Genomic DNA, 22,797 nt, shown 5'->3' on the forward strand with positions numbered 1-22,797 from the left:
GAAAGGTCAGCTGGTGCTGCAGTAACTGGCCGACGGCAAGATTTCGCACGCTGGCCAGCCTGGCCTGGTGCCGCCGTAACCGGGTGAGAAGCAGTGAGAGCTCCTCCAGCTGCAGGTGTGTAGACACATCATGAGGAAATTAGCCACCGCAGGAGCACGACGCTATAATTACTCTTCACCCCGGTGCCGGGACAGCACTGATGTGACACCATGAAGTAATTATTGCATTAATTCTGTCATCAGGACAAACAAAGGCACTGGCAGAAAAGAGCTGCAGGAAGCGGGGTTTTTTTGTTGTTTTTTTTCTTTTCAGGAAACAGCAACCAACAGTGAAACCTCACCCAGACTCAAGCTTTGAAGACAAAGTTAACTAAGCAAAGCAAAGACTTGGACGAGAGGAGAGGAGCTAATGGGAGAAAGTCGGGTGGCTGGAAAATGCTGCAGGCAAAAAAAATGCTGCCTGAAAGAAAGGAAAAGCCCACGTTTTCCTCCACTTCCCCCAAGCTCTTCCTCTGATCTGGGGACCCATGCCAACTGGGTAACACGGAGCCAGTCATTCAATTTCTCTGAGTCTCAGTTTCCTCATTTCTTCTTCTTTTTTTAATATTTATTTTTGAGAGAGAGAGAGAGAGCGCGCGCGAGCGCACGCGCGCACACACAGGGGAGGGGCAGACAGAAGGGTCGGAGGATCTGAAGCAGGCTCTACCCTGAGAGCAGAGAGCCCAATGTGGAGCTTGAACCCACGAACCATAAGGTCATGACTCAAGCCAAAGTAGGACACTTAACCCTCTGAGCCACCCACAGGCGCCCCTCGGTTTCCTCATTTCTAAAGTGGGGGTTGAAAGCTGCCCTGCACACTGCATTTAACTGGCGTGGGGTGGGGGTGGGGAGAGCAAACTCAGTGAGGTGGTACTTCGCAGGCTGCATCGCGTTCGTAGGGGTGGGGGTGGCGGGGAGAGGAGGAGCGGCTTACCGATTTTCCATGTAAACTGGGAGCGCTGACAGTGTGGGTCATGTAGCCCATGGAGGGCATGGAGCGTCGGTCCACATGAGAAGAGTTCTACGGTGGAGAGATAGGCAGTCACCCTGCGGTCCGGAACCTCTGCCCCTCTCCACCAGAACAGGCTACCACACAGCACTATCCCTCTTCATCTGTGAAATGGGGCTCCACATCTTTCTCACCAGGATATAACAGTGTAAACTGGGAAAGCCCCTTGGAGAGATAAAGCTGAAGTTGGGGTTATTAAAAATTATTGAACCAACTGAACACAGGTATCTTTTCTGCCTTCCAAGCTGCAAGGAAGCAGACTTCCAGTTGTATGGTCCTTCATCTCTTATTCGCATCTGTGAAGTGGGCATGATAAGAGCACCTACATCACAGGGTTCTTGTAAGCATTAAAGTCAGGCCTTTAGTACTACACCTGGTCCTAAAAGTACTGCACAGGTATCACCTATCATTATTCAAAATCGCTCAAATTTGTGTTTAAACCACATGAGGGTTCAAACTGAGCATTAGGGCTGAACCCCAGCTGCAGGGCAGCCCTCCAGAGTCTCACCTTGGTGGTGTGGCCCCGGGCCTTGCTGGGAGAACCCCCCAGCGAGATGTCCACACTCCTCCGCTGGTCCGGCGGCTTCACGGTGACCCTCTCTGCCGGCGTGTGTGGCCGTCTGGGTGGGAAGGCCCTCGGGGGGCCCGGAGGAGGGATGTCCGAGGGAGATGGAGGCACAGAGATGGAGCGGGGCACCTCCAGCATGCTCCTACTCCGGCCCTGGTCGGGGAACTCTGGCGAGCCAGCACAGATGGGCGCCGTGGGGCTGCCGTGCCGGAACTGCTGGCGCTGCTGCCACTCGTAGAGCTGCCACACGGTGCCGTCCCGGTGTGCCCTGCGCTCCTCGCTTGACATCTTCAGGTGGCTGGCTCGGTCCTGCGCATACTTGTAGTCACTCGGCAGGTTGCGGGGAGGGGGCGAGGAGCCCCCTGAGGGGTGTCGGGTACTCTTAGGAAGGGTCTGGTAGTTTTCCGGGAAGGACAGGGACTGGCTGGGGCCCTGGTGGGGAAGGGTCTGGTCCGGCGGCAGGCTGAGGAGAAAGGAAAAAGGAGAAAAATGGATAAGATGAACAGCATGACATCTGCCAGGTGTTTGGAAACATAGTTAAGTAAATCCACAATGCCAGGCACACGAGGGAGCCCGCGAAGAACCCCAAAGAACAATCAATGCAGGCCCCAGGACCTCAGTCACTCCCTCCCTTTGCAGAGGACTCCAAAACTATTGTTCTCCAACAACCTTGGAATATCAACCCCCTTCCAAGCAACCCGGCTGCCCCACATCCATCACTTCAAGTGCAAGAGGGAACCTGCCTCCTCCTCTCCCTCCTGCTGCTCATCAGCTCTTCCAAACAGGCGTGCCTATTACTAGGAAATGCCTCCTAATTCTCTGGGTCATAAAGACTTGCCCTCTGCTGGTATCCTCACATCAAGTTCTGGAGGTTCTTAAAGGAAGTGGCTGGTACCAGTTCTTTTCTTTTTCTACTACTCTAGTCCAGATACTGATTAATCATCTTCCCCCAGACAACTCAGACGTTCCTAACCAGTGTCCACACTGTAGACAGTCAATTGCTTGGGTCCAATTACTGTCATGCTCCAAAAAGTTCAATGGCTCCCCACTGCTTACAAAATAAAACCCAAACCCTTTAGTAGTCACCACTCTCTAGCACCTGATCCCAACCCACCTTGCAGTCCTGCTGTTTTCTCACTGCTTGCTTCTCCAACCAGGACCAGGAATGGGCTGGGGCAGGTCAGGCATCTAGAGCCCAATAGCTAGAGGTACTTCCGCTCAGATGCATAGATGCATCCCTGCACTTGCTGGAACCTGGGACTAAGAGCCTCACCCTAATCCCATCTGGCCTCCTACACACCCGGGCAGCTTCTCAGAGTGGAAAAAGCAAAGATAGCTTGACCCGGGTTTGGATGCTGGCTCTACCATCCACTGGCTATATGACCCTAGGCAGCTTACCGGACTGCTCTGAGCCTCAGCTTCCTCCTTGCAGAAACTTTTCCTTATTCTCATATTATTGTTCTTGCCTCCCCTATCTGTATGGGCTCCCCTTGCCCTATTCATCCAAATCTCACTCATTCTCCACAACACAGTCCCATGACCTTTACACGGAGGCCGTCAGCAATACTGCAGCTCTCAGGGCTCCTGCTCTGCTCTGACCTAGTGACTATGTGGTAGGAAACTTGTCCAAGGTCTTTTTATTGATGTAACCTTTTCATCCTCATAAGGCATCTCCTCCCCAGCCAAGCTGTAAATCCTCGGAAGGCAGGAACTATGTCTCACATTCTGTGGTACTGTCCAGGGTTGAGAAAGTCCTGATGCATAACCAGCCAGATATTGTTCTAAGCCAGTGCTACTCAAAGTATGGTCATGGATGGGCAGGCAGCATCAGCACCTGGGAACTTGTTAGAAATGCAGGTTACGGAGCCCCACCCAGACCTGCCAAATCAGAAACCCTGGGGTTAGAGCCAGACCTCCTGTGTTCTAACAAGCCCTCTGGGTGGCCAAAGTTTGAAGAGTGCCATTCTAGTTGTTCTTAAATTCATCTTAAATTCAACTTGTTTAAGCACTTCCTTCTTGTCTTTTATGTCCTCACTCTCCCTACTATAAAATGGGAATACTAAGAATGTAATAGATTGTTGCAGGGATCAGAAATAGCTGTCATTCAAAAATGGTAGCTTTCTTCTCTTTTCATCGTTACCTTTGCAATTACAGAAGGTAATTTTAAGATCTCTTCGGACCTGTCTAGTGTGTCCATCTAGTGTGTCTGCTTCCACTAGGTGGCAGGTTTGCTACTGATTTCCCAAAGTCAGAGGGGAATGTGTCTCTGAGCAGGGAGCAGTGGCTGAATCCTCAAACAGCATTGGTGGCAGAAACCAGGCTAGGGGCTTCCACTGGGGAGTTCATGACTCCATCAACCACTGTTCACTCTGACTGAAGCAAAACTCAGACTATGCAAAGTATGTCCTTGCTGTGCTCACACCTGCACAAGCCTTTGGTCTGGTTCTGCAGCCTGCTCCCAGTGCCTATGTCACCCAGAGTACCCCCACACCGCTGTACCCCCAAATCCCTCAGCTGGTCCTCTAGCCTATGGGCTCTGCTTATGCACTATTATCCCCCTACCCCCACTCCCCAGGGTTGGCCATTTGGGGGCAACCCCAAAGACCTCAGTGCAATGGTGAGCTCCGGAGGCCAAATCAAGGTAACTAACCAAGGGTGGAGTGAGGGTTGCAGGAGGTAGGTTTTTAAGGAAAGGTAAAGATCCTGCCTGAAATAGGCAAGTGCACCCAGATCAGCGCTGCCCCCAACAGCAGATCCATTTGCCGGCCCCCAACCCCAGCCTTACCCAAAAAGAAAGCTCAAGGTCTCCTGCCCTCATTACCCTGCTCTGTGCCATGGGGCCTCCCTGTTCCAAAAGGCACTAAAGAGGATATTCTGATACAGCCACTACAAAGTGGTAATATCGAAATGTAAAATCACTTTTCATAACCAATTACTTATGCAACAGACATTCCTCGCCCTAACCTCCATATCGATTGTGCAAGACTTTCACTTTCGACTCTGTTCCTTATTGTAATATCTGAGTCCCTGATACCACCCCCACCCCTGCCTTTTTATTTTATGGGTATGTAAATTACTTTAAATACCCAGAAAAAAATGCAAGGCTAGAATTTCACAACAATCTCTTAGAATGTAGAATTCTAAGGGTACATCAGCTTATCCTCGAAAGACATCATTCTAAAGGAGTTCAATGATGTGAAACACAATAATACGTATCTCCAAGTACTAAAAGAACAGTTAGAAATAATTTCTTGTGTGGTCTAGAGCACAAATATGAGATCATATTACAGTCCAAATAACCCTCCTTGCAATGTCTAACGTGCTCAATCTAACAAGATTAGTACAGTCTGAATCATATAAAGCACAGACATCCCTCTTCTATATTTTCAAATGGAGGAGGCTTTTTTATTAAGCAGCCAGATCTACTTATCACTTGACTGTAAGAGATTACAAATATACCTTTAAGGAAAACAACTCGGGGAATGCAAGATGCAGTCCTTTCCAGATACAAGTGAATGATCAGAGACTGTGCACTTCACGTGCTCAGAGACTAACAGCTTTCTTCTCAAAAGGGTGTCTTCAATTCCTCACTTTTCACCTTTCAGCCCATTGAGATCCACTTCCATCACTAGACTGAAGTTTCTCTCGCTGTGTGCTCAATGACCTTCAAGGCCAATGAATTGTTTTCATCTACAGACCTGATGTCACCTTGCCCCATAGATAAGAAAGGCTCAAACTCCCAGCTCATATCTAAGGACAGTTCGACGCTTTCCCCAACCCTGTCATCTCCTTGCAACTCACTTATTTTTTAGCTCTCCTGTGTGCCCCTCCGGCCCCAAGTACAGGCCATTGCGTGTAGCAGAATAACATAGGTTTGTGGGCTGCCAGAAGCAGTTATGTAGAGACAGGTCAACCAACAACTTACAACTGCATATCAGTCACACAGCTTTTGAAAGTCCTTTCTGTGCCCCTGCCACAAAGAGTTTCTTGCTGGCCAGGCCACATTTCTGGGTTCTTCCTGTCTTCCTCTCATAGTATTCTGCCTCCTGACCTAACTTGAAGGTCCTAGCTCCACTGAGAAGGGCAGATCAGGTCTGCCCATGCAAGCTCATCCAGAAGCTCAGTGGAGGGGCTCAGCCTGGGTGGCTCAGTCACTTAAGTAACTGACTTCAGCTTAGGTCATGATCTCAAGGTTTGTGAGTTCAAGCCTTTCCTAGGGTGAGTCCTGCTTCTTCTCCCTCTCTCTCTGCCCCTCACTCACTTGTATCCTCTCTCTCTCAAATAATAAAATAAATAAAATAAAATAATAAAATAAAATAAAATAAAATAAGATAAAATAAAATAAAATAAAATAAAAGGAATCTCAGTGGAATCAAAAGCCCCAGTGACTGATCAGAGACCTTAGGTTCCAGATACTCTTTCAGTGCCTCCCAGCTTTGTGGGAAGGCACCACCCACCAAGGAGAAGTCCTCATTCACAGCACAAACCAGACTCCTTCAAAATGAAACTCCCTTCATCACCTGTCTCCTGCTCACCTCCTTCATGGAGACTGCTTTTGTCCACCCCTTAGGCTGGAAGTCCTCCTCATTCTGCCTTTGGCCCTCTGCTATGGCTCACTCTGAGCTAGGGTTCTCAAGCCTGGCTGTACATTAGAGTCACACAGGGGTATGGGTGAGGAGGGGAGTGTTGTTACAACACCTCACATCCAGGCTGTACCACATCTACTGACTTGCCAAGCCAAACTTGTTAACGTTAACTCTACCTGTGGCCTTCCTCACCTTCCAGGCCTCAATGAAGCAGTTTACCAACTCTTATACCTACCCAACCTCAACATCTGTGTATCCTCCCAACCCTCTTCACAATCCTCAGCATCTTCACTGCTTCGGTTTGGGTCCTCCCCGTCTCCTACCCAAGGTAGGACCAGCTTACACTCAATCATTTCCTCTTTCAGGCTCTTCTCCATCTAAACGCTGCCATAGTGTCATCAGAGCAAGGAGTTAACTTGAAATAGTAGTTCTCAGTGCCAGTATGGGGATGGACAGACAAGGACACTTTGGGTGAGGTATAAACTGAAACAGCATTGTTGGAGGACAATTTTGTAATAACTACCATAATTAAAATGGCATGTATCCTTTGACCCAGTCACTCCACTGAAAGTCATCTGTTCTTTAAGTACACATGCACTGATATGCAGAGACAATGGACAGGGATATGCACTGCAGCATAGTTTATAACAGCAAATGTTTGTAACCAACCTCACTGTCCATCAGTAGGAGATGGTATAAATATCACTGCAGATCCATACAATTGAATACTCTGCTTACTCCAAATTAATGATATATGTCTATATGTGCTGATATGGAAAGAGATATTCAAATATCTACATATAGACTTGCACATACACTGACACATTAAGTGAAAAAAGCAAGGTGAAGGACAGGGTTTCTTTTTCTTAATACAGTGGTTGGTCTTTAGGGACTGAAAGTAGGTTTCTGAAATAAAGTAGAAGGACACTTATCTTTCATTATTTATCCTTTGGTATTTGAATTTTTTTTTTTTTTTTTTTTTTTTTTTGTGAGTGGTTTACTGATTTGGAGGTACTGAACAAAGGGAGATTTACACATGGAACTAACTATGAATTTGGTGATGAATTAGTAACTGGTGCAAAGAAAATGAGGAAAACTTGAGATGCTTGGATGGCTCAGTTGGTTAAGCGTCCGACTACAGCTCAGGTCATGATTTCACAGTTCATGAGTTTGAGCCCCACATCAGGCTCTGTACTGGCAGTATAGAGGCTGCTTTGGGATTCTCTCTCTCTCTCTCTGTCCCTCTCTCTCTGCTCCTTCCCCACTCACACTTTCTCTCTCAAAATAAATAAACACACTTAAAAAAAAAAACACAGCAAACTATAAGCATGAAAATTATCAACACCAGAAAACAAAAATTGTACAAATGAAATAATAGTATACTATATGGCCCAGCTGTGAATATTTATATTGTCATAATATAAAAACTGACTAGAAAAATTATGCTATATTGCGAAGCTAGGATACAGGTAAGTGTATGTCTACTGGAAAGGCAGAGTGGGGTATAAGACACTTCAATCTTTATCTTCTAGAGTAGAATGTCGGTTGATAACTAAAATTGAAAAATCAAGAAAGAGCAATGTAAGTATCTTATTTGATTTCAGGTAAATTGGGAAAACTACTGAAAGAACTGAAAGTGGTTGCCTCAAAGGGACAAAAATCAGAAGTAGGGATGGATGGGGGTCATACTACTTAAATCCTTAAACTATGTGCATATACTGCTTTAATAAAAAAATATTATAAGAGTAAGGGGAAACTAAAACTACCATTCTCACTTTGATTGGGGCATATCAGAATCACGTGGCTGATTTCTTCACCATATATATGGACCTGCTGTATTAGAACTGGGATGTAGTAAGGACCATCTAAGCTAGAAAATCTCCCCTGGTGATCCTGATGCCTCTTTCTTGCCAGTACTCTTCAAACCATTGATGGCTTTCACAGGCCTCCAAGACTAAACCCAAAATCTTTAGCAAGATATACAGGCTCATCTGGGCTAAATCCTTATCTTTCCTATCTGCCACTATCTCTAGCTTCTCCTGCCTTTACCTCCCCTAACCTGCCCCATATTTACTTCAGTTCTTAGCAGTTGCAGCATGCAAGAGGAAATAGCTAACTTACCATGAGTAGCTTCTCTCTAACCACACCTGTTGCCTCTGCCGGATCCCCCTTCTGCTGCTAACTTCTTAGTGTTGAGGTACCATTTATGTGCTGACTACTCCCAACCAGGTTTCAACACCACAATCCATACCGAACTGCCTACCTGACATCTCCCTCTGGATAGCTAATAGGCTTCTCAAACAGGGTTACCAAAATGGGAACACTGACACCTCCCTGATCTTGCTCCTAAGCCTTCCCCATCTCAGTAACCACCTGGCTGTTCAAGTCAAAACTCTAGGGATCATCCTTATTCCTCCTTTTTTCTCATCCTGAGCATCCAAATCACTGACAAGCTTTGCTGTTTCAACCTCCAAAATGTATCTCAAATCATTCTCTTTCTTTCTATTTCCACTGTTACCATCCTAGACCATTACAACAGCATCTTTCCTGGGCTCTTCTTTCTGAATCATTAATCAGATCACATCAGTTACCTGTTTTAAACCTTCCAGTGGCTCCCCTACTGCTGTTTCAAATAAAATCCAATTTTTTTTTTTACCAAAGAGTAGGAGGACCTGGACGATGCAATGCCTGCTAACTTTCCAACCTCGCTCAGCAGGGAGGGCACTTAAAATCACCTCCCAGGGGGGCGTCTATCTAGCCCAGCACCAAGAATAGAAGCTTCCCACCTCTGTGTCCTTGGGAAGTAGCTTTCTGTTTTTAATAAGACACAAAATTTGAACAAATGGAACTGACACCTGGCCAGTCCCAGGTGGGAATGAGAAGAGAGCTACAACACAAAAGGACTTCCTTTTCCTAGTCTGTTCCACAATAATGTCTACCAATTCCTTGGGGGATTTCCATTGTAATTTCTCCACCATCTACCCTCACAAACTGCCCACCGAGACCAGATTAAAGAGGTTATGCTACCTACACATGCACACAACACCCACACACCTAGAAGGAGGCCTAAGCTATTCCCTCGGGAGCACTCCTGCCACAACAGTCCACAGGGGAAAGTCTGGGCCCCACCAACAGGGAGAATGCAGTGTGGCATTTTAGAGCATGTTTATCACAGGCAGATAAGTCTGTGGCAGACTTGGCCTGAGCTGTGACACATCACTGCAGCCCCTCTAGTCCCTGAGGAGCTTTCTGAATGCATGAGGGCCTCGCTAACTCTTCTGCAGTCAGTGGTTTGTTTTTGAAGCCTGGGGATGGTGACACAATTTACTGTCTTCATAAGGAGGACAAAATGGGGAAGCCAGGTCACCCTGAATTTTTCACATTCAGAAAAGTGCCCTTATTAATCTAAAATTATAATAAAATACAAACAGTGCTTTGCAAATAGCAAAAGATGCATGCCCTCTGAATCATTAAAACTGCTTCTTGAAGGAATAGGTATGATAAAGCCTCCTGTCAACAGTGCCTAAGCACTTCTCTGTGTGCCTGCAATTAAAAATGGATCTGTATTTACTCTACAAATATTTCCCGGATGTAGAGAAGTAGCAGAGTAAGAGATCAGTTACTATCTACATGCTGTCTCCAGACACACTTGTTAGGGAACAGAGAAGCCACCTGATATAATCTCATACAGACTTGGCAGGTTCATAGACCCGGGTCTGCACTCTGGCTCTGCCACTTATCCATGTGCCCTGGGCAGGCTCCTTCACTTCTCCAAGCCCCAGTTTCTTTGTCCCCAGTATAAACTGGGGACATCATCCCCTCCTTGCAGGGTTGTTACAGGAATTTATGGAGCTAATGGAGGTGGAGAGTTTAAGGCCAGCATTTACCCAGCACGTGCTGGGTAAATGATGGCTACCGTTATTACATTATTACACTCATTAGTAGCAGCCATCCTGAATCTATTACTGACCTCCTGCCGTCCCCCTTCTGGGCTTTTGCCCAGTGCTCCACCTGGGCCAGGCTGCTCTTCCTCTGGCTGTGCTTTTCAGGGTTGTTCCTGGGAGGAAAGGCTCGCTGATACCCGCTGGTCCCATTCTGCTCCCCTGGGCCATATGTGGTGGGCAGCACTCCGTTCTTCTCTGCCCGCTGGGGCTGTGCTTGCTGGCCTCTCAGGCCACCAGGTAAATCCACGAACAAGGCATCCTCCTCAGCTGGTGAGTATGGGGACCTGGCCTTGCTCCTGTCCCGCTTGCCCTCCAGTGGGTCCCTCTGGGAACGGTAGCGTTCTTCCTCTTGCTCCCGCCTCTCGAAGCCAAAGGAATCCTCATGGCTGCGGTGAGGACAATCCCTTGCATGTCCAGGTCCCACACGGCCACACTCTCGACAGGACTCTGTGTGATTGGCCTGGGGGACCGCCTGCCGCTCCACCTTCTCCATGTCCCTGCAATGAAAGAGGCACATTCAGCCCATTCCAGACAGCACCAGTGGCAGCCAAGACTCCCCAAAGAACAGTATACTTTACACTCAAATTTCCTCCAGGCCTTTGCATAGACTATTCCCTCTGCCTGGAACATCTTTCACACCTAGTCCTTCATTCTTCCTGCCTGACTTCTAGTGCTTTGGGACCTGGACTACATGTCACTTCCTCCAGGAAGCCACCCCAGACACATATCCCCAGTCTAGACTGGGACCTTTGCTGATTCCATGTCATACTAATACACTGGACCATAATTGTATGTTCACTCATCTAACACCCAAGTGGACTATGAGGTCCCTCAGGCCAGAGGCCCATCTGGCCAATTATGATATGCCTAGAACTTCTGTCCAATGACTGGTGTAGAGTAGATGCTTTATAAATACTACTGAACAAATAAATGATCTTATTTCTTTTCTCTTTTGCTCTTTGTCCATTTATCTGTCTGGAGCAGTCCAGCTTGGATAGAAGGCTTTTAAGCCCAGTATCTCTCCCACTGGCATCTAGCACAGCCCAAAGGACAATTAGCAGCATAATTAACATTCTTCCAAGATGGTGAGTAAATAGGCACAGCAACCTCTTTATGTAATCTCTTACCTATTTCTCAAACAGGAACCCATAAGAATGCTGACCTAACAATCCTCTAAACAGTCAAATTTTAGAGACAAGGAAACTAAGGCACAGAGAAGATAAATGATTTGTCCAAGACCATACTGCTGGGAAAGAGTGGAGCCAGGGCTTAATCCCAACCAGGCTGCAGAGCCCATGTGCTTTCTAATGCCTCTCCATATGTATGTCCATGGCCTACATATGTGCAGACCTAGAAACTATAAAGGAGAATGGGCTGGGGGCCATAGGTCAGGACATGAACAGAGTCTACAGGAAGAACTTCTGAGGCACAGAGAAGGACTCCCGTTTCATGGCCTGTCTCCTATTGCAAGCTGCCTTTCTCCCTGCCTTCCTTGGGTCAGGATCCTAGTTATGTCTGCATCCCAATTACCTGGTACCAGGGACACAGCAGCAGCTCCATAAGCTTTGCAGAATTTAGATTAGGGAGAATGGAGAACACACCCCAGCCCAGCAGGACCAAAAAATTGCCAAGGACCCTTGGATGGGGCAGCCAGTATCCCTGGAAAAAAGATCCCAGCCTTAAAGACATGAATAGACACTTTTCCAAAGAAGATATCCAGATGGCTAACAGACACATGAAAAGATGCTCAACATCACTCATCATCAGGGAAATACAAATATAAACAATGATGAGATACTACCTTGTACCTGTCAGAATGGCTAAAATTAACAACACAAGGAACAACAGGTGTTGGTGATGTGAGAAAGAGGAACCCCCTCCTTAAGCAGGACAGCCTGCTTAAGATTCTCTCTCTCCCTCTGCCCCTCCCCTAGTCGTGCACTGTTGTACTGTTGGTAGAAATGTAAACTGGTGCGTCCACTCAGGAGAACAGTATGGGGATTCCTCAAAGAGTTAGAAATAGAACTACCCTAGGATCCAGCATTTGCACGACTAGGTATTTACCCAAAGGATACAAAAATACAGATTCGAAGGGGTACATGCACCCCAGTGTTTACAGCAGCATTATGAATAATAGCCAAGCTTTGGAGAGAGCCGAAATGTTCATGGACTGATGGATGGATAAAGAAGATGTGGTATATATACAATGGAATATTACTCAGCCATCAAAAAGAATGAAACCTTGCCACTTCCAACAATGTGCACAGAGAGTGTATTATGCTAAGCAAAATAAGTAAGTCAGAGAAAGACAAATACTATATGATTTCAGTCATGTGTGGAAGTTAAGAAACAAAAGAGATGAACATATGGGAAGGCAGGGAAGGAGAAGAAAGAGAAGTAACCACAAGAGACTCTTAATGATAGAGAACAAAGTGAGGGTTGCCAGAGGAGAGGAGGGTGGGTGGATGGGTTAGATGAGTGATGGGGATTAGGGAGGACACTTGTTGATGTACTTGTGGACACTTGTGATGAGTGCTAGGTGTTGTATTTAACTAACGAATCACTGAATTCTACTGCTGAAACCAATTTTACACTGTATGTTAACTAACAAGAATTTAAATAAAAATTTGAAAAAGAGGGACACCTAGGTGGTTCAAGTGTCTAACTCTTGATTTTGGCTTAGGTCATGATCTCACAGTTGTGAGATGGAGTCCCATGTCGGGCTCCATGCTGGGTGTGAGCCTGCTTAAGATTCTCTCTCTCTCCCTCTCCCTCTGCCCCTCCCCTACTCATGTGCTTGCTCGCTCTCTCTCTCTCTCTCTCTCTCTTTCTCAAAAAAATTGTTTTTTAAAAAAAGGAAAGTAAAAAAAAGTCCTGGCCAGGAGATCCATCACTCCTCAAATGACCAAGCCTGAGGGCTCTCTCATTTTCACCTGAAAGCATACAGTGAAATGCTGCTGCATTTACATCTTGGTGACCAGACCCCAGGCATCCTTGCAATGACCTAAGAACCTCAGCTACCAATTACCAGCACAGACTCAGGGCAGAATCGATCCAGTCTGGGAGACAGTTAAAATGTCAATGTAAAGTAACTAAGAAAAGCAATCACAAATCTTACTGCCCAGGCACTCTCCTGACTTAACCATGAAGACACAAAGCTTTGTTTAAAAATAAAAATCAATTTCAGCATTTCAATTTCCATTTGGGGACTACCTTCCCCACTTTTGATCCATGTGGTTTCGGTGTTACTGACTCTACTAGTCCCTATCCAGCTGAGGCTCCAAGTCTCAGTAATCAGTTCAGGGGTTGACACTATTCCAGGCCTGTCAGAGTTAGTTCTGGGACTTTGGTTGGAGCTGGTCTTGAGCTGCTATAACTATATGGGAATCAGCTATTTGAGAATGAAACCAACACCAAGGAAAGCAGATGGAGAGAAACAATCCTAAAAATTTAACCTGAGCTCTGAGTTTTAACCATAACTAAACCAGATAAATCCTTGGACTTTCTGGTTGTGAACCCATAAATTCTCTTTCTCACTCAAGCCAGTATGAGTTTGGTCTCTGTTACTCTTTGCCGAAGAAGTCCTATTACATCACTTTATAATGACATATTTAGATTGTGATCTCTGAGGGCCCTTCCATTCCTAACGTTCAGTTGGTCTGTAAGCTCCAGTAGTAGGAATACATGGGAAATATTTGGGGATTACTCTTTAAGAAAAAGCAATTCTTACTCTGCATTCATTCAGGGACCACTGTGTTCTACAGGGTACATTATAGGCTTTAACTCTGTCTTTCCTTTCTTCCTCTAATCCTCCATAACTGCATCAGTGTAACTCCAGCCAGTAGCCTTTGGGTTGCCTGAGTTGGTCTTTATCTTCTTTACTGTTTCTCAAACTCGGGAAACCACCCATGCAGGCTTTGCTAAGGCTGCTGCCTAGAGGACGAGAGCTCTGGCCGTCCTCTGGGTCAGACCCCAGACAAGTCACCGAAGCTTGATAACCTGGTCACTCTAGCTGTGAGATCTAAGTAACTGTACCCCCTTGTTATTTCCACCCCAAAGATAACAGTACTTTGTCACAAAAACCAGGCTGTAAAACAAACATGCCACCTATATGTTATGATATTAGAACCGAAAGGAAAAGAGGGTTTTCTCAACTCCAGAAACCAAAGACTGTGGGTATGATGCCTCAGCCCAACCAAACGGCAGGGGGATTTTCCTTTCTTTATCAACCTCCATGTATTTACTAAGCAACTATCTATCTCCACTGGGGCAGGCACTTGGAGAGATAAGAAAATAGCACAAAAAACAGTCTCTGCCATCAAAGCCAGACAACCCTAAAGCCCAATTTAATCATGGTAACCACATTTAATCCTGTTCTCATTAACTGACCCAAAACCACAGAGGTTTCCAGTCTTTTTAACCTTGGAGCTCAATTTATAACTATAAACTTTAGTCTTTACTGTGTGTGCACATATGATGGGCACACCCTGACATATGCCAGTACTTCCTGATAATAAAGTTGATAGACAATGACAAATCCTTTTCTCAGAATAATACCACCATTTACTGCAAAACAAACCTTAAGAGGGTGGCTAAAAGAATGGACGTCTGCTAGCTACCTGGCAGCCTTCTAGACCCTCAAACTTGGGATTATGAACAGCTCCTGGCCTCTAACTGCTAGGACTTACATAAGATGCTTTGTGCCCCAAATATTCAGGCTATGGCTGCAGGTAAGAAAGGTGAAGGTAATGTCCTCTACTCCCCCACCATAACTGACTTATTAAACAGTTAACTTAATGAAGTTATAGGATTTAAGGCAAAAATGTTTTCTTGTTTTCTCCCTGTCTCCCTATATTCCCTACAATTTAACCCACAACTTCTCAAATCAGGAGACCTGTCACAAAATAGATTTGCAATGCTCAGTTAGCACAATGATGGGAAAGAATGAAGCACCCCTCAGCCCTCAATGACTGTGTCACTCAGACAAGATGGCCATACAGGGCACACAGGTTTAGCTAAGATGACACAAGCCTTTCCAGTGCAGGTCATTACTATCATTGTGAGTACCCAGACTCAGTGACTATTCAAAAACGGAATTCTTGGCATTCAGTGACCATTTTGGCCAAATGCGTCAAAGCCAGAGAGCATAAGGTTAAGAGCCAGTCAGACCCAGATTCAAGAGGTGGTTCCACCCAATGCAAGCTGGGTGACCTTGAGCAAGTCTGTGACCTCTCTGGTTTCTAGTTTCTTATCTGTAAAATGGGGACAACAACTACTGCTTCTCTGGGCTGTTGTGAGGACTAAAGGAGAGAATGCACAGAAAGAGCACAGCATAGTGCCTGGCAAACAGCATGCCCTCAAATACAAATCTGTTGACTACATCTATTCTCTCCCTCGTCCCTGACTCAATTTTTTCTAAGTGGTAATGTATCTAGGAAAAAACTCCCATTTCCCAACCTCCCTTGGAGCTAAGGGTGATCATGTGACTTAGATGTAGCCAATAAGATGTTAAAAGATGTACACAGAAATTGCTGGGTGGGTCTTCCGGGAAAGTCTTTTTAAAAAGTCACACTTAGCTGACTTAGCTAACCCTTCCCTTCTTCCTGCCTGGAACTTAGACTCTATGTTGCATTGGAAGGTGACAAAAATAAGAATAAAAGCCACCTGCTAAAATCTGGGTAGAAAGTGAGAAAGAGCCCAGGTCCCTGATGGTACCAGGGAGCTATTATACCAGCCTAGACTAACTACCTCTGGATTCCCGTTATGTAAAACCCAACTTGATTTTGCCATCCTAAGTTAGGCCGTTCTGTCACTAGCCACCAAACACAATCCCTAACTGTTAGAAGGGGCTAAACATCATTAGCAGGGATTGGGTCCCTCCATTTTCAGCACATCACAGCAATGCTACTTGTCTGTTTAGAGCAAATTCTTGTTTCCTCCTGCAAGTGGGAAAAGCACTCACCTCAGTCTGGGGATACTTCTTTCTTATTCCTTTTCTTCACAAGAACTTGGAAGTTAACAGATCACACCAAGGACTAATTATTATTTTATTCTGCCTCTAAACCCTTTTATCTCACCTGGAAATAAGAACTAACATTTCCCTCTGTCTTAATGCTAAATACACGCACACACCACACACATTAAATCTCAAAGACTTGGGTGGGAAAAGGAATGACAGCTTGTAGGGCCTTGGTTGGACTTTGGTCCAGGGGCAGATACAGCCATTCTGTCACAATTCCATTGGAGGATATCTCCCTACTCACCACACCTAAATGACCCAACCAGGAGCCCAAGAACAAGGGCCAGGCCACCGATATTCTTAGAGAGTTTAGTCTGAGCCAGGTCAGGTGGCAGAAGTCCTGCCCTGGATAAAGAAACCAGTGCAGCCTGTGTTGACTGATGCTAAACCCTGAGCACTGACCCCAGTCTCAGGAGGGCAGTGGGCTCAAAGTCAGAACTGACCCTAGGCACTCTCCATAGATTTGTACAAAAGACTGAAGAGAAAGGGGCACAAAGTATGTTGGGAGCCTATGGCAGGCTTGCTCACTTAAATTCCTAACATTTGAGGAAGGAAATGGCTGGAGAGAAATGGCAGACAGGAGTCTGTTTCTTCTTTCCCCCAGAGTTAACTAGGGCAGTCCCCCTGGGAGGGCAGGGTGGGGCAGATATCTGGCTCCCTCTCAGGCTCTGCTCTAAATTAACAATAGAGGGCCTGACAGCTCTGAAGACACACTCTCCAATTCTCCACACTGTCCCACCCTAAAGAAGAGCAAAGCTAAAGAAAAAAAAAGGCAACACCAGACTGCCAAGCTGGGATGCCTCTTGCCTCAAAGAGGTGGCTACTGGCAAAGTCCCTTGTGAAGTTTTAAGGATTGACAAACCAAAGGAAGTCTGGTTACTCTGGGTCCCCTCACTTTGTTCATTTCTGCCTAGAGAATCCTTCCTTCTCCTTTCTACTGAGTAAGTCATACTCAACCATCACAGTTCAACCCAACCCAGTCTGGAGTTCTGGCCAAGTTCACTCACCTTCCATCTCCCTATGGCAGCCACAGTTTTGGGTCATTCATTTTTTTGTGGCTAATGCTTGGTTATTATTACCATATGCTGGTATGGTCCTCATATGTGCCAGGAATTAGAGATTAGACCATCCCTAATCCCTACAACAATCCTGCAAGGCCAGTACTGTCAAGCCCAGAGAGGCTGAGTGCAGTCAGTAAGTACCAGATTACCTACAATAAGTTTCTCTACTGAAGAATAGGAACGATGGCAGCAACAGTGATCACTGAGCACTAACTAAATGCAAACCCCTGAGCTAAGCAAATTAAATAGATTACCTCTTCTTCTCATTGTAAAATCCTCCAAGGCTAGGGATATTATTATTCTCTCATTACAGGTAATAAAAGTGAAGCTGAAAGAGGTTAACCAACTTGCCTTGAATCATGCAACCCGTGACATACACAGGATTCAAATCCCATCTGATCTGACCCCAAAGCCCTGCACCTGACTGAAAACGTCTCCACAAATTACTTCTGCTCAGGATCCAAGGGGCTTGTCCAACCTTAGGTGTTCCTGCTACACTTTACTCAAAGTGATCAGCGTTTGGAAAGCCAAATATTTAGTTCTCTGAAGAGACTACCAACAGCCAGCAATGTATGGGCTATTTCTGAGCGGGCTGGTTCCCCACACACCAATCCCACGACAGTTGTCCAACTCCCCCCTGACATCCCAAATCTTTATTTGAACAATTTACAGGTAGAGTTTTTGTAACTGTTTTGTTCATCCATCCATCCATCCTTCCACCCACCTGCCCAGCCAGCTAAACATCCGTGCACCCATTCATTAACGAACTGCTTACTATGTTCCATTTTCAAGAAGCTTACAGACTAGTAGGGGTGACAATGAAAAAGCATGCCTTGATCTTGCAGTTTGTGAGTTCAAGCCCTGCGTCGGGCTCTGTGCTGACAGCTCAGAGCCTGGAGCCTGCTTCAGATTCTGTGTTTCCTTCTCTCTCTGCCCCTCCCCTGCTCATGCTCTGTCTCTCTCTGTCTCAAAAATAAATAAAACATTTAAAAAAAAAAAAAAAAGAAAAAGCATGCCAACATAGCTTGAACATGAAAGTCCTATGCAAAAGGAATGACACAGTTCTACAAACTGGGGTATCTAACACACTGAAGGGTTAAGGAATATTTAGGCTAAGGCTTGAAGTATGTGCTGAAGTTCTCCTAGTAAGGGTGAGGACTGGAGAGGCAGATGAGCAAGGCCCAGATGGATCCTGGTGCCTCATGAGATGGACCTCCATCTCTCACCTGGATCCCATCACAGTCTACTCTCCCCCTCGCTCCCTTAGATTCAGCCACACTCCCTAGCTTTCTGTTTCCCCAACAAACCAAGCTCCTTCTTGCCACAAGGTGTTTGTAAGGGCCCATTCCTTCTGTTTTAAGCACTCCACCTCAGTTTTGCATCCTTAACCTTCATATATCAATCAGGCCTCACTTCCATATACTTCCCACAGAGGCCTTCCCTGACCATCCAAACAAAAGTGGCTACTCTCTGCCCCCTCTCCCCTCCCATCCCATCACCCTATTTTACTGCCTTCATGCATAGATCATGATAGAAAATTGTCTTGTTGTTTACCTGTTTATGGTCTATGTCCACCTCTCCTACACAAGAATGCATGGGACTTTGCCTCTTTCTTTGAACACAGCATCTTTAACAGTATCTGCTGCACAGTATGCCCTCAATAAATACTTGTAGAATAAAAGACTAAATAGATGAATGCATGAGTACAAATGCACCCAGTTGAAGAAGTTCAGTATGGCTGGGGCATAGAGAATGGGGAATGGTGAGACATGAGCCCAAAGGTGTAATAGGGACTAGACCCATACAGTGCTCAAATGCCCTAAGGAAAATGGTTTTTACTCCAAAGGTGATTAGACAATAAGTTTCTACAGTCCAAAGACAGGATTACCAGTTACACAGAGACCAGAGAAATTTGGAAACTGAGAAAAGAGATAAGTTGTCTTCTGATAGGCCCTCCTATTTGAGCTGCTTGTCAGTTTTGTGAGCTGTGAAAGCAAGCTGACCTCTTGCTTGCTTAGTGTTTTAGCTTATTGGAGAGGACAAGACATTCTTAGACAACAGACAAAAAGCAGTCCAATGGCAGAGTTGGGAAGACAGATTTCAAGGAGGCTGTAGGGAATCAAAAACCAGTCCAAAGTCTGGCAAGTGGGAGAACATGGAAATGGAGGGTAGAAATTATGAACAGAAGGAGATAGAGAGCAGGATTGGGCAGCACTGCTTGGTGCCCCTTACAGTGTATGGGATGGGATCTTAAGAACACATGAATGATCGGGCGCCTGGGTGGCTCAGTCGGTTAAGCGTCCAACTTCGGCTCAGGTCATGATATCATGGTTTGTGAGTTTGAGCCCCGCGTCAGGCTCTGTGCTGTCAGTTGAGCCTGAAGCTTGCTTTGGATTCTACGCCTCCCTCTCTCTCTGCCCCTCCCCCATTCACGCTCTGTCTCTAAAAAAATGAATAAACGTTAAAAAAAAAAAAAAAGAATACATGAATGAATTTCTATCAAAGATCTCTGAAGCCTGTGTAGGAAACAAAAGGATAAAGAAAGGAGTTGAAGCAAGGGTGCTCAACTCTGCTCCTGGGTCAGAGTAATGATGTAGGAAGAGGCTGGAGGAGGAAGGAGGTGAGAGGCAGGTGGATGGATGGTGCTGCAGGAGCCTGAGCAGAGCAGAACCACCATGACCCTGCTAGGGGATGAGCACATCCTGACAAGGAAGAGTGCATTTTGCTCACAGAAGACTCATCATCAATGTGATCCAGGGGATGGTTGATGAAACTGGGTGGTTGTAAAGAAAAAAGGGCCAATGACATTGTCAAACCAAACCCTATGGAAGGCAGCATACCCAATACAAAGTATCTTAGGCATCCTATTAAGTAAGCACGTTATACATTCATTTATTTAACTTAACACTTGTAATAGCCCTATGAACTGAGGTTTATTTTTTTTTCAACATATGAAATTTATTGTCAAATTGGTTTCCATACAACACCCAGTGCTCATCCCAAAAGGTGCCCTCCTCAATACCCACCACCCACTGAACTGAGGTTTAAAAAGCATTCCCAGGGCACCTGGGTGGCTCAGTCAATTAAGTGTCTGACTTCAGCTCAGGTCATGATCTCATGTTCTGTGGGTTCGAGCCCCACATCAAACTCTGTGCTGACAGCTCGGAGCCTGTTTTAGATTCTGTCTCTCTCTCTCTGTCCCTCCCCCACTTGTGGTCTGTCTCTCAAAAATAAATGTTAAGAAAAAGTTTAAAAAGCATTCTCAATCTGTACAAGTGACACAGCTAGAAAGTAGTAGAGATAGGATTTGAACCCATGTTTATCTGACTTCAGACACTAAGCTCTGGGAGGAGAACATAAGGTAAAAGAAACCAATACAGTAGGAAGTGAGGGGGTGAATCAATCAGCTGGTCTGAACATTAGCTGCTTGCACCATCTTTACCCCATTCCAATAGGTCACTTCTCCTTCCTCTGCCCATAGCCCTAACATTTCTTGGGTATCCACCCTTACCTTGCCCGCAGTCCCTGTGGCCTGGTTCTCAGAAGTGAAGAATGTATCCTGGATCGGTGCCAATCAGCATGTATATTCCCTGTCCACAGTACATGATTTAAGGTTCAAATATTATCTAAGCCTGTCTAATCAGAATGCCTCTCTCTGGACAAGAGTTTCTGGACAAGACTCTGGCTCTTTCCTGCTGGACTTTTTTCAGCCAGACGACAGCAGTCCAGGGCTACTGCAGCTATTTTGCCACCAGATCTTTCTTAGATCTGCCAGGAACCTCCACATGGAGCTGAAGAATGAATCCAACCCAAGGGTGGCCAGGCCCCAGAGCCTGAGAGAATGACTTGTAATGATACTGTCTGAGCCTTGAACCCAGCATTTCTAAAGCTAGATCTATCCTGAACTTTTCAGTGAAGCAACCAACGAATTCCTCCCTTTCTAAGGTAAATTTGTCTGCATTTTCTGCTGCCCGCAATCAGGAGTCCTACCATACCACATATGTAAGCATCCGCCTATATGGATAATGACAGAAGCATCTGATGAGAATCAAGTTGGGGAGAGACCAAGACCGTTACACGACCACCGGGGCCCCTCACTTAACACAGATGGAGATTTTCCAATGCAGATCACAAAACTGAAGGAAAGGGAAGATTAAGTACTGCCTAATGAATAATTCTAACTAACCAAATGTCTGAACATCTTATTCTGGGGAAAGAACATTTAGTGAGTCTGGATTTGCTTAGCTGATAATCTCTCAGAAAGTTAAGAGGAAATATTATTCTGCCTTTATTCTGACTCAGAAGGTAGGACAAATTTTTTGGCTTGTTTTGTTTTTTAAGGAAGGAAACTTAGGCAAACATGATTATGGGATTTTAAGAGTTTATCAAGAGAATAAGAAAAATGTTACAAGTTCAGAGAAAAACTAGGGACAATACAATGACCTGAGACCCTAAAAGGGAAGGAAGGCAGCCCAACAGATAAAGGATGGAGCCCCTCACAAACCAGAATCTGATAGTTAATTATAAAATCTTTAGGTAGGAAAAAGTTAAAAAAAAAAAAAAAAGGCCAAATCTCAGGTAGCAAATTAATCCTGAATGGTTCAAGCAAGACATCACTTTTCAATCACAACACTTCTTCCTGTTAAACTTGGTTTCATTCTCAGGTTATCTTTGACCCAGTGCCCTAGTCAGTCTTGATGAACTGAACAAAGATGGAACACAAGAAAGAACTCATTTGCCATTGCTGGTCTAAAGAAGCCAGTACAGGGGTGCCTGGGTGGCTCAGTCAGCTAAACGTTTGACTTCAGCTCAGGTCATGATCACACGGTTCGTGCGTTTGACCCCTGCCATCAGGCTCTGTGCTAACAGCTAAGAGCCTGGAGCCTGCTTCAGATTCTGCGTCTTTCGCTTTATACCCCTCACCCCCCTCAAAAATAAACATTAAAAAAAATTTTTTTTAATAATAAAGAAGCCAGTATAACAACACAGGCATCTCTCAGAGCTCAAGTTATAAAAGGACATGCACAAGAAATGGAAGCTGGCGCACAAAAATCAAGCAGAGATCTATAGTGGAATGGGCCCACAGGAATGATGGCAAAAAGGGCAGAGTCTGGAAGGAGCTGAAGATGGTTTATTTAAAGCAAAACAAAAACAAACTTTTTCTTTTTCTTAAAATTAAAATGAGGGGCACTTGGGTGGCTCAGTCATTTAAGTGTCTAACTCTTGATTTCGAGTCAGGTCATGATCTCACAGTTATAAGATCAAGCTGCACATCAGGCTCTGTGGTGGGCGTGAACCCTGCTCAAGATTCTCTCTCTCCTGGAATCACAATTCTGGACTTAAAGACATATTACAAAGCTATAATCATCAACACAATATGGTACTGTCACCAAAAAAGACACTTAGATCAATGGAACAGAATAGAGAACCCAGAAATGGACCCACAAATGCATAGCCAACTAATCTTTGACAAAGCACAGAAGAATATCCAATGGAATAGAGTCCCTTCAGCAAGTGGTGCTGGGAAAACTGGACAGCGACATGTAGAAAAATTAACCTGGACCACTTTCT

General features: G+C 45.4%; 1 protein-coding gene across 15 annotated transcripts in view; it reads right to left on the reverse strand.

Annotated features, from left to right (window-relative positions):
• The window catches only part of PLEKHA7 (pleckstrin homology domain containing A7), a 221,099-nt gene that overhangs the window by 37,720 nt on the left and 160,582 nt on the right, over positions 1 to 22,797 (reverse strand). For all 15 annotated transcript variants that reach the window (XR_006714108.1, XM_045484647.1, XM_045484645.1 and 12 more), the window contains 3 exons: positions 10,173 to 10,643; positions 1,557 to 2,079; positions 974 to 1,060 (listed from right to left, as the gene is read on the reverse strand). Coding sequence is in view for 14 of the 15 variants with exons in the window: in XM_045484647.1 (XP_045340603.1) it covers positions 974 to 1,060; positions 1,557 to 2,079; positions 10,173 to 10,643 (1,081 nt within the window). In the remaining variant the exon portion in view is untranslated. The remainder of the gene's footprint in view (positions 1 to 973; positions 1,061 to 1,556; positions 2,080 to 10,172; positions 10,644 to 22,797) is intronic.

Source organism: Leopardus geoffroyi, chromosome D1 (assembly GCF_018350155.1).
Source record: "Leopardus geoffroyi isolate Oge1 chromosome D1, O.geoffroyi_Oge1_pat1.0, whole genome shotgun sequence".
Taxonomy (NCBI): domain Eukaryota; kingdom Metazoa; phylum Chordata; class Mammalia; order Carnivora; family Felidae; genus Leopardus; species Leopardus geoffroyi.